This window comes from Erpetoichthys calabaricus, chromosome 4, assembly GCF_900747795.2.
Source record: "Erpetoichthys calabaricus chromosome 4, fErpCal1.3, whole genome shotgun sequence".
NCBI lineage: Eukaryota > Metazoa > Chordata > Cladistia > Polypteriformes > Polypteridae > Erpetoichthys > Erpetoichthys calabaricus.
In genome coordinates, this window is record NC_041397.2 from 170,330,657 (window position 1) to 170,346,690 (window position 16,034).

Here is a 16,034-nt window from a genome sequence, read left to right on the forward strand (position 1 = left end):
GAAAAAAAATCATTCAATTTACATGTTGCTGTCAATGAGTTTAAAACCCAAGTTCAAATGTCAATCGACAGATAATTGATATGTCTTCTTGGATGGTGCAGAGGTAAGAACTGTTGCCTTATAATCAAAAGGTTGCGGGTTTGAGTATGGCTGCTCCTCATTTTAAGTAGTGAGGTGCTATTATTATTACTATATTATAATAAATACATACTTTTTTTGTAAAAGAAATCATATCTTCTATTCATACTTTGGTTTATAGAAGAATGAACACCAATTTCAGATTCATATCTGCAAATACGTAGGGCTGCTTAGAAACACACTCCATGAATATAGTTCCATCATTCTCTATGATGTTTAATAGTTAAGGAACAGATGTTCTACTTTTTAAATTACACTTTTTTTTTAACAAAATACAATGGTCCTAAAATCGATTGTGCTGTCTGTGGAGAATTTAAGCCTAATAGAATGGCAATGAGTGGAGCAAAATGATTTTCCAGATAACACTTCTTTGTTTTTAAAATATGTGCTTAAGACACTATATATTGTACAAGTTCAGTACATGTTTCTAAAATAATGAAAAGACCTGTTTGGTTTTACAGACCTGAGGTTTGTCATGTGGACCTTTAGGCATCCTTCCGTTGGTTGTTGTCCGTTGATTGTTTGTTTGTTGGATGCTTCTTGCTTTTAAAGCAAGTGATGGAGAAGAAAAAAAAAATTATTTTTTTTGCTGTATATACTGTCCAACTGTAGTGTTTCAATGGTGCACTATAGTACTTACAAGTATCATGTGTCTGCTGAGTGACAGGTGAACTCCATACACCACGGTTGTTTTCTTTACAAGGCCTCACCGAAAATTCATATTGAGTGCTTGGTCTTAGCTTGTCAATCACTGTGTCTGTTGTTGGACAGTCTTGATAGGTCCATTTCCTGTTATTTTCCTTTTCCCTGTACCGGATTGTAAAGTATCTGTAGATAAAATGAAAATAATATTGAAGGGTATATGTGACTAACTGCAGGCCGTATTTTCTTCTGTAATTATCAAAGTCATTGTGATTGGATAATACGTAGATTATAAAACCTGCAACACCATCAACATGTTTAAAAAGCTAGCTCTTTTGATCACACCTTATCTTATAGTATATACCATGAAAATTAGTGCAAAATGAAATGCAACTTCTTCTTTAGTACATATGAATGAAATTATGCAACTCTGGTAAGTAAGCTTTAAATATGTAACATTTTTAAACCTTTTTATAAGAATTCATGATCAAGGATCGCAAAAGCCTATCCCAACAACTTCAGCTGGAAGGCACAAAACAAACCAGGACAAGGCACTAGTCCATTGCAAGCAAACTTTAATTAAAAAATAAGTTGATTTATTCACTGATTATCACTGACAACAGGGGAATTAGGAGTTACCAGTCCATCAAAACTGTAAGTCTTTTGGAGAAAACAGTAGTAAGAAACATGTAGTTCATTAACCAAATATTTTAAGGAAAGGGCATATTGTAAGTGTGTTGTCATTCTGGAAACTAATGTTTGATTTTTCAATTTATTGACAATTTCATTAACAATTTACATCTGAACTCCTGCAGTACTATGCTCAAAATAATTTCAAAGCAGCCACTAACACCAAAGAACTTATTTTTTAAAATTAAATAGCACAATATACAGGAGAATTCCTCTTCAGGAATCTCTACTTTATCGTGGTGGAGAGGTGTGTGTACCCATGTGACCCTATGAGCTATGCTGTCTGTAGCAGAAGCTCCTGGCAGGGCCTCCCAAATCAAATTGGTCCTATGTAAAGGGTCAGACAAAGAGTGATTCAAACTCCCCTACTGATACAGATACACAAATATAAAAACAGCAGCCTGACAGGTATGAGGTATGGAGACAGGCCTGGGGTGAGTGCCTGGTTGGCGAGCACCTGACGGCCTAGTCTGTGGGCCCACCACCTGCAGAAGGAATAGAGGCCTGGTACATGTGACCGGGACGTCAGTTGAAGGCAGAGGCCTTGGAATACTAGAACCCAGACACATAAATTAACATTTGGGATGTTGAAAGTCAACCATCTTGGGGGCTGGGGGAGCTGGAGCTAGTGAGTGAGGTGGAGCATTACCAACTATATGAAGCTGAGCTCATATCCACCCATTCGCTTGGTTCAGTTAAAAGAGGCTGAACTCTCCTTTACTCTGTCATTGCCCAGGAGGAAAGGTTGCAGGTGGAACTAGGCTTCTTATTGTGCCCCGTGCCTGGTCATGTTAGAGTTTGTCCAGGAGAATGCACTGACTGGCAGTTTGCCGTACAAGGCCTTCTTGGAATGCCTGGAAAGGATCCTGGAAAGGGTTTCAGCTGGGGACTCAATAGCTCTGCTTGGTAACAATGAAGACATCTACAATGTTGTGATTGGAAGGAATGGCCTCCCTCTTTTAAACCCTAGCAGTGTTTTGTTATTGGACTTCTGTGCTAGACATGGTTTGTCTATAACACACACCATGTTTGAACATAACTTGGTTCATAAGTGTATTTGGTATCGGATCACCTTAGGCCAAAGGTCTATGATCGATTTTATAATAGTATCATCAGATTTGCGGCCATATGGTCTTGAACACTTGGATGAAGAGAGAGTCAGAGCTGTTAGCTGATCACTGCCTGGTGGTGAGTTGGGTCAGATAGTGGGAGAGTCACCTGGACAGACCTGGAAAACCCAAACAATTCAATTCTGGAAGCCGCATTGACAAATATATTTACACTTGTCTTCAATAAATATCAAACAAAAAATGCAACAGACTAAACAATTTTAAAAGTAATTATACATCAATGTAGACAATAAAAAAGGCATTTAATACCCAATAGGTTATTTTCTTTAAAAGCCTTAATTATTGCATATTGTCTATTTTTGTTACTCATTACTGCTTAGGTTTTTTTAACAACTAAAGAGGTGTCTTTTCTGGTTTTTATTTGTTTAGGTTATAGGGTGTGACTGTGTAGAAAGAAGTATTTATGGTCAACATTGGCTAATATATTATTTTTGAAGACTGTTATTTTTTCCTAAAGCTGACCACTTTATAGAAATGAACTACTATCGATTTCCTGTGTTAAAGAACTGAATAAATACTACATTTTTTTCAGACACCCAAGTTCTTTAATTGGCATTTCAAAAATATTGTTGGCTTAAAAGGTTATTATTATAACCTCATAAGACAAAATTTGGTAATTCCCTATGAAATATTGTTTATTGCAATGTAACAAAAATTGGGAGAAAGAGAAAAAATCAAAGCTTGCACCCACTGTCCCACACCTGAAAGACACCCTTTCAATTACACAAAAGGAAATCTTTTTTTGGAATCATTGTATTTTCTTCGTTTCTAGGGAATAACAGAGTTAACAATATCAGGGTAAATTTTCAATACAAGACATTTACAACAAATACATTTTGATGATGCTGTTTACCAGGGAAAAAAAAAACAAAAAAAGTAACAATAAAACAAATTAAATTGAAACAGAAGAAATGGCAATGAAAAAACTGTTAGATATGTAAATGAGTTTAAGAAGTACATATAGAAATGAGTTTTGCCAGCTCAAAAAAGAAAGCAGTATTTGGACAAGAAATAAATGTAATTCTCTGAAGCTAAAGAAATAACTGTTCTCAACAAATAAATAGGCAAGTTGAAACAAGTTCAACTTTACATTATTGTAAGGGACAACAGGCATGGGCTGGCACCCTGAACAGGACACGGCATAGTTAATTACCTGACCAACAGACTAATGTAATTAAGGAGCATGGGGAAACACTGTATTCGGAACAGTGGCTTCCCCAATATGTTAGATGATGGCACACCCAGACCAGGATTCCCACACAGATCCATGCAAGGCATAATCAGAATTATATTCTTGTGGGGCAGCTCGGTTGGGTTCTGTAGGGGCCACCAGAAGGAGCTTTTGGGATTTGTATCCACTACTTTGTAAGACTCCCAATTGACCTGGAAGTACTTCACATAACCTGTGAGCATGATGACACAACAGACAGCATGCTCAGACTTTTGTACAGTCGCCCCCAAATTTGAGCAACAAATCTGAAATACTTAAATGGGTCAATGTCATTCGTCTGGAATTTCCAGCCGCAAATAAGCTTACTCACTGGACGAGTATAAATGTGATCCTTCACTTTGACTTCAGCAATGCAAATTTTTCCATCACCACTAGTGATAACTTTAGTGAACTTTCCAACAGGCCAAAAGGCCTTAGGCAGCTGTTGATCAATGATTAGAACAATTCAAGGAGGATGAGGAGTTTTTCCATTTATGTCTTTGTTGCAAGTCAGATAAGTAACACCTGCTAAAGTTAGACCAAAAATGGTCAGCGAAAACCTGGCTATGTTTCCAATGATAACATCCCAATAAATCACTAGCACCATAAACTGCCTGTGGTAAGGAAGCATCCTGCTGCCCCATGAGCAAGAGATTTGGAGTAACTGGATCTGGATCAGCTATATCAGAAGAAACATATCCAAGAGGTTTGGAATTGAGAATGCCCTCCACTTCAACCAGCACTGTTTGGAGAACTTCCTCTGACACAGTGTGGTCCTTGAGGACAATATGTAGGGAGTTCTTCACAGATCTAATCTATCGTTCCCATACCCCTCCAAAATGAGAAGCGTGAAGCAGATTGAAATGAAAGTCTATTCTTTGCCTTGCAAGTTGTTCCTGAAGTGCAGGCTCCATAGTGGCAAAAGCTTCTTTAAGTTCTCGGTCCCCGCCTCGGAAGTTAGTTCCTCTATCAGCCACAATCTCATAAGGCTTATCACGATGAGTAATGAATCTTCTGAGAAACAGAAGTAATGAATCTGTGTCCATACTGGGAATAAGGTCTAAATGAACACATTGTGTAGTGAGACACTTAAAAATGATACCCCAGCACTTTTCTAACCTTCTTCCTATTTAAATTGTGAATGGACCAAAGCAGTCCACTCCCGTATACCAGAAAGGTGGTTTTTGTATACATAGACTTACATTTGAAAGATCGGCCTTCTTGGGAATGATAGGCTAACCACACCACTTGTGACATTCAAAACACTGTCATTGGTGACCTTTGATAGCTTGTCTTCCCCGAAGTATCCAGTAAGTTCTCTGAATTTCAGCAAATACTCGCTTTGGCCCAGGGTGAAGTAAATGTTAATCATAATCATGAATTAGAATTATATATTATGATCAGGTGACAGCACAATAGGATGTATTTCATCCTCCCCTAATTCTGATGCAGCCTTGCATAGGCGACCTCCAACCCAGATTAAATACAATGTCTTATCATATTGAGGAGATAGACTGTATAAACTGCTAGTTTTTTGCACTCTATCGCCTTCGTTCAGCAATTTTACTTCTTCTGGAAAACTTTCCCATTGGACTCTCTGCAAAACAGCAACTTCAACTTTAATTAATTCACTCGTGGATAGGAACACTGCAGTCATCCCATTTACGGCTAAATGAGTGGTTTGAATCAGATCTTCCCATTCTGTAAACAGAGAAAGTTCAGGGAATGTTTTATCGGCTACTGAGGTCAAACCACAGAACAAGAATTTCTGTACTTCCTCAGACCCGGTATTAATGGGCTTAGGGGTGTCTGGCCAATGATCTGATGACAGGAGAAGAAAAGAAGGACCCTGATTCCACCTGCTTGTTGTTTTGTCTTGGTAGAGTAATATATTGCTCTACTTTCTTCTTTTGTTTTATTAAGTAGCCTTTGTCAGAATGCTTCAAATCTCCCAGTCTTACCACTGTTTATAAGGTATTATACACTGCCTGGCCAAAAAAAAAAGTCGCCACCTGGATTTAACTAAGCAAATAGGTACGAGCCTCCTATTGGATAATTACTGCATGGGCGATTATCTTTCAGCTGGCAACAAGTTATTTAACCCCAACTGGTGCAATGAGTTTCTTCTCATTTCTTAAACAACCATGTCGAAAGACACATCTCGTGGTCGTGGAAAAGATGTTACTCTGTTTGAGAAGGGTCAAATCATTGGCATGCATCAAGCAGAGAAAACATCTAAGGAGATTGCAGAAACTATTAAAATTGGGTTAAGAACTGTCCAACACATTATTAAAAACTGGAAGGATAGTGGGGACCCATCGTCTTCGAGGAAGAAATGTGACCGGAAAATAATCCTGAATGATCGTGATCGGCAATCACTTAAACGTTTGGTGAAATCAAATCGAAACAACAGTAGAACTCAGGTCTATGTTTAATAGTGAAAGTAAGAGCATTTCCACATGCACAATGCGAAGGGAGCTCAAGGGATTGGGACTGAACAGTTGTGTAGCTGTAAGAAAACCACTAATCAGTGAGGCAAAGGTGAAAAAAGGCTTCAATTTGCTAGGGAGCATAAAGATTGGACTCTGGAGCAATGGAAGAAGGTCATGTGGTCTGATGAATCAAGATTTACCCTGTTCCAGAGTGATGGGCGCATCAGGGTAAGAAGAGAGGCGGTCAGACTCTACCATCATCAATGCAAGATCTTGGTGAAAAATTAATGCAACACTGGATGGAACTAAATCTTGTGACATTGCAGAAGCTTATCGAAACAATGCCACATCGAATGCGTGCCGTAATCAAAGCTAAAGGCGGTCCAACGAAATATTAGAGTGTGTGACCTTTTCTTTTGGTGGCGACTTTTTTTTTGGCCAGGCAGTGTAGTATATAGCTTCTCCCCACCTTACCTTCTACATCTATAACCTCAGGCAATTAGGTGTAGTAAAAGACAAGCAGGAGTTAAGTTACAATTTAAACAATGCATTATTGATAATATTCATAAATAATAACAATATGCAAAGTACATTTGAATATTGGCAACCATACAACCTGATAAATGGTGATGTGTAGTTTCAGGCGGCACACAGACTTGTTAGTTACTTAAAAATATCTCTAGTTCATTTGAGGTCAGCTTTCTTCAGAACAGTCCGCATGCCTGTCTCAATATGGCTGCCAAGCTGTGCTCTTCATTGTGTTGTCCTTTTCAGTTCATGGTGTGTGATGGTCATTCATCAGTTTGGTATGAGAGAGAGAGCTGAGTAAAGCAGGCAAATTTATAGGTTTTCTGTCCAACCCTACAGCCAATAGGGTGTCATAGTACTTAAAAGCTTCTGACACAAGCCAGTTCCAAACAGCCATACTTCAGACCAATGAGGGAATAGAACGCCTTCACACCTGCCCCCAAAACCATATGTTAAGGTAAAGTTTGGCAGTTAGGCAGCCTGGATTTCATGCAGGGACTGACAGAGAGACTTTAGCAGAGAAACAGTTGCCAAACTGGTTTGAGGCACTTCCCCCAAACCTTGCCGTAAAATTCAAAGAGACCCATTCCTAAAGGGGGGGGGGGGGGGGGTAAACATGAATGACTCTCACTAATGTAACACTAATATTACATCGCTTTGCCTAAGTTACAAATAAAGACATACAAAATATTTATCAAGTTGTATGAAAAATTTCACATCACAACATGAGTTAATGACAACAAAGTCTTCCCTCTAGTAATGTCATCAGCAGGATTCTCTGCAGATTCAATATATCTCCATTCTGCAGAACTCGTGAGTTCCTGAATCTCTGCAATATGTGTTCCTACAAACACTTTGTAGTGCCAGAACTCAGAGTTAAGCCAGTTCAATACCATTGTGGAGTCAGTCCACCAAACTGTATTTCTTAAAGGAACTGAGAGTTCTGTATGCAGCAGCTTTGCAAGCTGTGCATCTGTTAATGCTGCACAGAGCTCCAAATGTGGCACTGACAAATGCAGCTTTGCAAGCTGTGCATCTGTTAATGCTGCACAGAGCTCCAAATGTGGCACTGACAAATGTTTCTTAGGTGCTACACGTGATCTTGCAATTAAAAGGACACCTGTATTTTCCCTTGAGCACCTTCAATCAAGAGGCATGCAACAGAACTGAATGCTTGCTGGGAAGCATCACAGAATACATGTAAGTACACAACAGCTTTGGCTAATTTCATGCCCGAAGTATAACAGCATGGGAGGACAATCTTGGGTATGTGCAGCAATTTATTCCTTCATTCATTTGATGTTAGGAGAAGGTCATTGGCAATAGGTTCATCCCAATCTTGTTCCTTTCTCCAAAGGGTCTGAATCAGGATTTTAGCTCGAGTGATGAAGGGAATGAGATATCCTATTGGGTCATATTGACTGGCGAAAACCCTGTAAATATTCCTCATGGTAGGCTGATCATAAGGAACAGATTTGAATTTGTATCCCAGTGTGTCTGGGAAACAATCCTAACGTAATACTAAGGTTGATTCTTCTGGATAAATGTTCACTGCCTGATATCAAACCCATCTCCTGCCAGCAGCACCTGACACTGATCAATACGCTGCTTAGCTTGGAGAGGAGACTGAAATGACTGGAGGCAGTTATCAACATAGAATGCCTTATGTACAGAGTCCACGACTGCTTCATTCCCTTCAGCATGCTCCCTGACATGCTTCTGCACAGCAAAAATTGTACCGCATGGGATACAGGTTGTGCTGAAAGGAGAGTGACCTACATCCAGCTCTCTCCAGAGGAACCGTAATAGTGGCTGATCTTCTGGAAGAAGTCTAATCTGATAAAACATGGCACAAATGTCTCCACTGACAGCTACTGGGTATTCTTGGAACCTCAGAAGAACTCCAATAAGTGATTGGCTCAGAGATGAACATGGGAGCAGACTTTTGTTGAGTGATTTAGTCTGTTAGACAAATGAACAATTAAATACCAGTCTGGCTTTATTATTGTGGTGAACAAGATGGTGTGGGATATACAAAGAATTGGGAGATTCACTTGCCTCTATTGGTAATCTTCACAACATATCCAGAGTCCAACAGTTTGTTAACCTGTTTATTATATTGACTAGCTCTCTCAAGGACTGCTGTTAGCAGCATTTCAGTACTTCTCAAAAGGCTCATTACTGCTGAATGGGATGCATGAAGGAGGGGAATGGTTTTCTACCATAACAGATGTGTGGCATACCTCTGTACATTAATTTCAACACAGGTGGTTTTAGTTTCAAGTATCTCCACAGCTTCTTTGTGTTGTTTAGACATAGTCACATCTTTCTCCTGACGGAATGGAAGGGTGTCTAGTTGCCACAGTCTCTCTACATGATGATGGAGGCCATGAATAGGCTGCTGAATTGAATTATGCAAGCATGAAACCTCACCATAAGGCTGGTGGAGGAATTCAGCTGGGCCTTGTAAAGTTCAGTCCAATTAGGTACATACAGCAGCTGGTCCCCCTGGGGGTCCCTGACACACTGACTTAATGGGTGTAATTAGGTGAGGATGGTCAGACCCAATTAGAACCAATGGTTGAATTTTTGTATATGACTTAAGGGGAATTCCCCTAAGGTGATCATACTATCTTTGAAGGGATTCTAGAGGGCATGATTGCTCCGCCAAATTAAGCTGGTCAGCAGTAAATGCACTGCTGATACTGTACTGTTTTCTAGGATTACAGGCCACTGATATTGCAAAATCCACTGTTGCACTCTTTAATTGTACAACATCCTGATGGATGGTTCGCAGTTCTAAAAGCTCCTTTCTTCCATCAAGACCAAGCTGTCTTAGAGCTGGTGGTAAGATAATTGTGCATTCAGTTCCATCATCTAGTACAACATCAGTATTTAGGGTCTTCTTGCCATTGGCCAGTATTAGCTGGACAACCTTTAGCATAACCTTACTGGAACGATGGCTCTGATTGATGTACAATATACTGGAGGAGGCACTGACTGTAATGAATACTTTGATTGGTAACTTGTGCTACATCATGGAGAACCTGAAGATGTTGTTCCCCACAGACAGGTCACGTTTCCATCAATAGACATTTGTCTGGTTTATGCCCTCTGCCACATTTCCAGCATCGTTCGTTGTACTTTACCCACTCCATCTGGTGGGCAGTGTCCAATTTGGTCCTATTTAAATAATGCTCATGATTATTGTAATAAGGACAGAATGGTTTGAACCGCTCTCTCTTCATTGGCTTTAGAGGTATGCTGTCAGGTCCCGGTTGCATCTGTGGGGTATCCCTTTCACTGCTAAGATAAACTGTAGAGACTTTGACAGGTGGTGTTTTAGCAGGTTTTGTTTCACATCCATTGCCCTCTGTGTCATTTGTAGTACCTGTGCTTTCCTTTCCAGTCAGTTAACAAAGTCAACGAGTATATAAGTTTGGCTACTTCCACTATGTATGATGCCCTGTGTTACACAATGTTCTGCAAAAGCATCTCTATAATTTGGTGGCAATTTTGTAAGTAGCCTATCGACATGGGATCAACACTGAAGCTCAATGTCAGCAGCACCACCTAATGAGTTCAGAAAAAACTACCAGAGTACTGACTGAAACTGCAAAGTCCTCAATGCATTTAGCATTCCCTGATCTTACTGCAGGGGCATTCAAAATGGCACCCAGTTCTGCTTGAATTAATTGCCGTGGTTGATCATATCTCTGTTGTAGTGCATGCATAGCACTGGTATAAGGTTTAGGACTATGCAAATATTTCTTAGCAACCTGCAGTACAGAGGGGAACTTAAGGTGATCAAGTAATACCTGCTATTTGCAGTCTTCTGTAAGGTGAGGATGAGGTCCCAGAAGGCTATCTAATCCCTTTTTCAATAAGATAAAGTCAGTCTCTTTACCTGAGCTGAATGTAGGGAGATTGGGTTTTGGAATGCCAAATGATGACACAATAGCCATTTGCATTAAGCTTTGTAAATTAGGATCCAGTACAGGCTGATTAAATGCCTTAACCTGTCCTTGTCATTGTAGAGGCTCTAATACCTGTTGTGGATACTGTGTGGAGGACAGAGGTACATAAGACTGTTCTAGATGAGGTATAGAGTGTACAAGTTGCTGTAATTGTGGCCATTGCCTTGGGGCTGAAGGAGGAATACAGTAAGACTCAAATTTTCGCTGGTGAAGAAATGGCTTTCTGATGGGCTGGTGATGCACACTTGTAGAAAATTGTTTGCAAGGGGTCTGCATGTTTGAGAGGCATTGTGATAGTAAGCTGGAGCTACACTGAATGCAAGATTGTGGTTGTGGGCAATTCATAGGTGGAAAGGTCCCTGCTTGTTGATTGATGGACTGTCTTTTTGGAGATAATGTCCTGACATTAGCAGACCAGAAATAATGTAGAATGACTCAATTAACCATTGAACGTTGCAAAGGAAGGATTCATTGCAATGGCTTTGTAGAACTAAATATTTATTTGCAAATAAATGTGTGTGTGGTGTCTGAAACAGAACAAATACAATAACATAAAATAACTGTCACAAAAATAAAAGCTCACAGAATGCTAAAAACAGGTAATACCCAAAAAGGTCAGTAGATGGTTGCGGAAATTACAGAGTGCTATGATGTGCCATCATTGGCAAAGGCACTGAATAAAAGTTACCAAATGTGTTAGCACTATACAGACTTCAACAAATTACTACTTAAAAAGCCATTACCAAGTCTGCTTTCTAAAAGCTCTTATATATTAATAAAGAAACAACATTTCTGAGTGTACTTTATACAGTTTTAAATGTTAAACTGAGCACACTTTGACATAAAGGGTTACCTGAACACGTTAATAAAACACCGTTAAGAGCTTTATCATTACTTGCAGAAAAATTGTTATATTTCTAATAAGATTAACAACAAAGCGTATAACTTACATCAAACAGACACACACAAAGTTAACAAACAATTGAACAAATGCGGCAACGTGCAGATTCCTGCAATTACAGCGTTTCTGTGTATCAGTTACAGAAATAAAACGTGCCCATGCTCACAGGTTATGTGTGAGCATGATGACACAACTGACAGCATGCTCAGACTTTTGTACATATTTGTTAATAATAAACCTTATGTTTTTAATGAGAACTTGTGTCTGTAAGGTTGTATTTTGAGATTGGGGCCCTCTGGTTGCCCCCTGTGGTTACAATATCCATCCATCCATTTTCCAACCCGCTGAATCTGAACACAGGGTCACGGGGGTCTGCAGGAGCCAATCCCAGCCAACACAGGGCGCAAGGCAGGGAACCAATCCCGGGCAGGGCGCTAACCTACCGCAGGACACAAACACACACCCACATACCAAGCACACACTATGGCCAATTTAGAATCGCCAGTCGACCTAACCTGCATGTCTTTGGACTGTGGGAGGAAACCGGAGCACCCGGAGGAAACCCCTGCAGATACGGGGAGAACATGCAAACTCCACGCAGGGAGGACCCGTGAAGCGAACCCAGGTCTTGGTTATAATATGTTATCCTGAAATGTACTGTTCCATGCTTTCTGATTTGTTTCCTATTACAATTATGATTGCATACATTATGAAGCATGACATATAAAACCAAGAAAGAAGATAAAACCAAGATGCCAAATGTATTGATACTCAGTACACTGTCAAAATGCTTAATTGTCACTACAATAAAACAAAGCATAGAAGTGAACCACGAAAGTATTCCTTTTTGGGTAGTTAACTAACACATCTGCACCTTTATTCCACACTCTTATAAGACAAAACACCATAAAGAAATGGAATTCCAAATTAGATTTCTTAGCTGGATTGAAAGGAATAAAGGTTTTAAATGAGAGAGATAGAGAGAGAAAGAGGGAAATGCCTAGACATACATCAAAAGACATTGTATGTGATGTGCCTGTTGGACATGTTAATCTCTGTAGGTGTCATGTTAACAATTGATCGAATTCAAGTGTGTTTTCTAAGTTTTGTTCCAAATATTTTAGTACTAAGTCACCAGATTCTCCATAGAACTGCACCTCTAGCTTCTTTTGTTGCTTCTCAACATAATGGTCAAATCAAGAAATTCTCAATCAGGATCTGTACTATTTGAAGGAATTTTTCAAAACAATGTAACATTTAATTCAATAAAGTGAAACTTTCATTGAGATAACTTAAGATCATTCTTTATTATTACTTTCACAGTTTAGAAAAAAAAGTCAACTAATTAAATCTCAATTTTCAAGTGCAATTGCCTCCCAAACAGCCTGAAACAAAAATCATGAACCAGAGTGAAGCACTGAATTAAAAGGCATTGCTAACAAGGACTTGTTTTGTTAAACAGTTCCATCTTTACCCAATGCAGTTTACAATGATTCCATAGAGCATTCAGCAAAACCTGTATTCATTTTAAAAAGAAAAAAAAAAACTTTAACATGTAATCTTTCACAAATGCAAATACCCATCTTGATTAACTAGAATTATGTTGCAACTATCTCAAAAGACTCTTTATAAAAAATCTCCAATGGTCATTTTGCAATCATGTTTTACTCATGGATGTATGAGGTTAATAAGCATTAATAAGAGAAAGACATTTCAGAACCAAATATCCCTTGAGTTACAATGCCCACTAAACTTGCAATAATATTTATGTATGTATATTACAAAAAACTGTGACTTCAATTATGTAATTAAAGAAATGGATGATAAATTAGACTGGACTGCCAATACTGATGCGCTGTGCAAGAAAGGACAGAGCCGACTATATTTCCTTAGAAGGCTGGCGTCCTTCAACATCTGCAATAAGATGCTGATGTTCTATCAGACAGTTGTGGCGAGCGCCCTCTTCTACGCGGTGGTGTGCTGGGGAGGCAGCATTAAGAGGAAAGACGCCTCACGCCTGGACAAACTGGTGAGGAAGGCAGGCTCTATTGTTGGCATGGAGCTGGACAGTTTAACATCTGTGGCAGAGCGAAGGGCGCTCAGCAGGCTCCTATCAATTATGGAGAATCCACTGCATCCACTAAATAGTATCATCTCCAGACAGAAGAGCAGCTTCAGCGACACACTGCTGTCACTGTCCTGCTCCACTGACAGATTGAGGAGATCGTTCCTCCCCCAAACTATGCGACTCTTCAATTCCACCCTTTGGGGGGGTAAACGTTAACATTTAACATTATACAAAGTTATTGTCTGTTTTTCACCTGCATTATTATCATTCTTTAATTTAATATTATTTATTGTATCAGTATGCTGCTGCTGGAGAATTTCCCATTGGGATTAATAAAGTATCTATCTATCTATCTATCTATCTATCTATCTATCTATCTATCTATCTATCTATCTATCTATCTATCTATCTATCTATCTATCTAAATGATCAGAAAATGAAGGAATGGAGTGATAACTGAGTTTGGGCATCTTCTTTAAAGCTGGTTCTGCACCAAATGCTTACAAAATGAATTCTTGTTACACAGAACTGTGGAACTGAGAATAATCTGAAAATTATGAGAGGTCTACTTGTGTTCAGAGACTCCAATGAGTAAAAATTTTGTATTTGTGGCATTTCTTTCCACTATGCATGATTAAACATTGCATATTTTATTTCATTTGGTTTATTTATTTTTGGTAGATTTTTTGAACTTCACACACTTTGCCCCAATTTTATTTATGATATGTGTGCATGCTACATGTTTTCAGCATATTTTTATGTGCCTCTTACCCATCTTCCATGCATTCATTCATTATATTATCTTGAAACGGAGATCTGAGCATAGCACCCCAGGACAGAAGAACAGAGGTTGGTGTCACTGTTCCAATAATCAGTTGCAGTGGCTTGTGTATGTTCACTTGACCTGTAACAAAAAAATTTTAAGAAGACAAATTTCTGTAATTGTAGTTCATTAATAATTTACTAAAGAATGCAGTTAGAAAAGAAAACTAAACCTTTAAGAGAAATCAAACCTTAAAACAAAAAGCATCATAAAAATGTATAATATGATTATCACAGTACTACATTACATTTACAGACATAAATATTATGTTTTTTTAAAATTTTAGTTAGACTTAAAGCAAGGCTTTTAATAATGTTAAGGGTATTAAAAGGATTAGATACATTTAAATTTGGTATCTTCCTGATATTGTAAAAATTAGATTTTTTTTCTATTGGGTCACTATACATTCAATTAAATAGTCCCTTGGAAATAAAAATTAGGATAATGGAATACTTTAGCTGTTCTAATGTTTTTAAATATGTTTTAAATATGTTTAAAAAGCGGATTACTGAATTTTTTGTTTGCTCCTGAATTTGTTATAAAGTCTTCTTTTCTTCATTTTCCTTTAAACAAAATACTTAAAAAACTAAAAGTGTGATATGTTGACAATGGAGCAAAACTTAAATTGTACTGTTATCATAAATATTTATCACTATAGGTCACTTATTGACAGATTAATCATTGGTGGTATTTTCCATTTAGAATTGGTTTGATTGTGCCTTTTTGAGTTTTTCACATCTAATGTACAGTATGTTTCCTTACTTTTATACATTCTTTCTTGCATATTTTCTAATTGTAAAGTGCAAAAAAATGTAATCTATATAAACAAAAATGTAAATGTTCATTTGTTCAAAACCTTAAATTTCCGAAAGTTCTTCACCGATTGCTTTGAAATTTTGACACAACGTTGCATTAGAAGACGTGCGTGTTTTTATATACCTATATTATACAGATGTCACCCCTGTGACAGGTAAAAACATGCTTTTTTTGAAAAACAGCACCATCTGTTGGACGTAAAAGCAACACAGGTAAAAACATGCTTTTTTTGAAAAACAGCGCCATCAGTTGGACGTAAATGCAACACACGCTATACTAAATATTTTACGATTCCATTTTAATGTTTCCTATTTACGATCCATTTACGGTTTTAACTACGTTAAATCGATCAAATACATTTGTAAGTACATGAATAAAGGCAGCGACATGGCAGTGCAACCAGAAAGAAGTGGTAAGAATGTGGTCATACATATTGATGAAATCGCACAGTATCAGGCTGGAAGATACATAACCAGCAATGAAGCTGTATGGCGAATTCTTTCATTTCCCATACATGAACGAAGTCCAGCTGTTGTTCACTTAGCAGTACATCTAGAAAATGGACAACGCGTTTATTTCACAGCTGCAAATGTGCAACAAATACCCCTGAATCCACCAGCTACAACATTAACTGCTTTCTTCACGTTATGTCAAAATGACGCGTTTGCAAAAACACTGT

General features: G+C 38.3%; 1 protein-coding gene across 9 annotated transcripts in view; it reads right to left on the minus strand.

Annotated features, from left to right (window-relative positions):
• Nucleotides 1-16,034, minus strand: part of LOC114650360 (target of Nesh-SH3) — a 254,882-nt gene that overhangs the window by 140,083 nt on the left and 98,765 nt on the right. For all 9 annotated transcript variants that reach the window (XM_051926064.1, XM_051926063.1, XM_028799939.2 and 6 more), the window contains exons 4-6: nucleotides 14,488-14,620; nucleotides 779-966; nucleotides 602-681 (exon numbers count right to left, since the gene is read on the minus strand). In XM_051926064.1, the coding sequence (XP_051782024.1) occupies nucleotides 602-681; nucleotides 779-966; nucleotides 14,488-14,620 (401 nt within the window). The remainder of the gene's footprint in view (nucleotides 1-601; nucleotides 682-778; nucleotides 967-14,487; nucleotides 14,621-16,034) is intronic.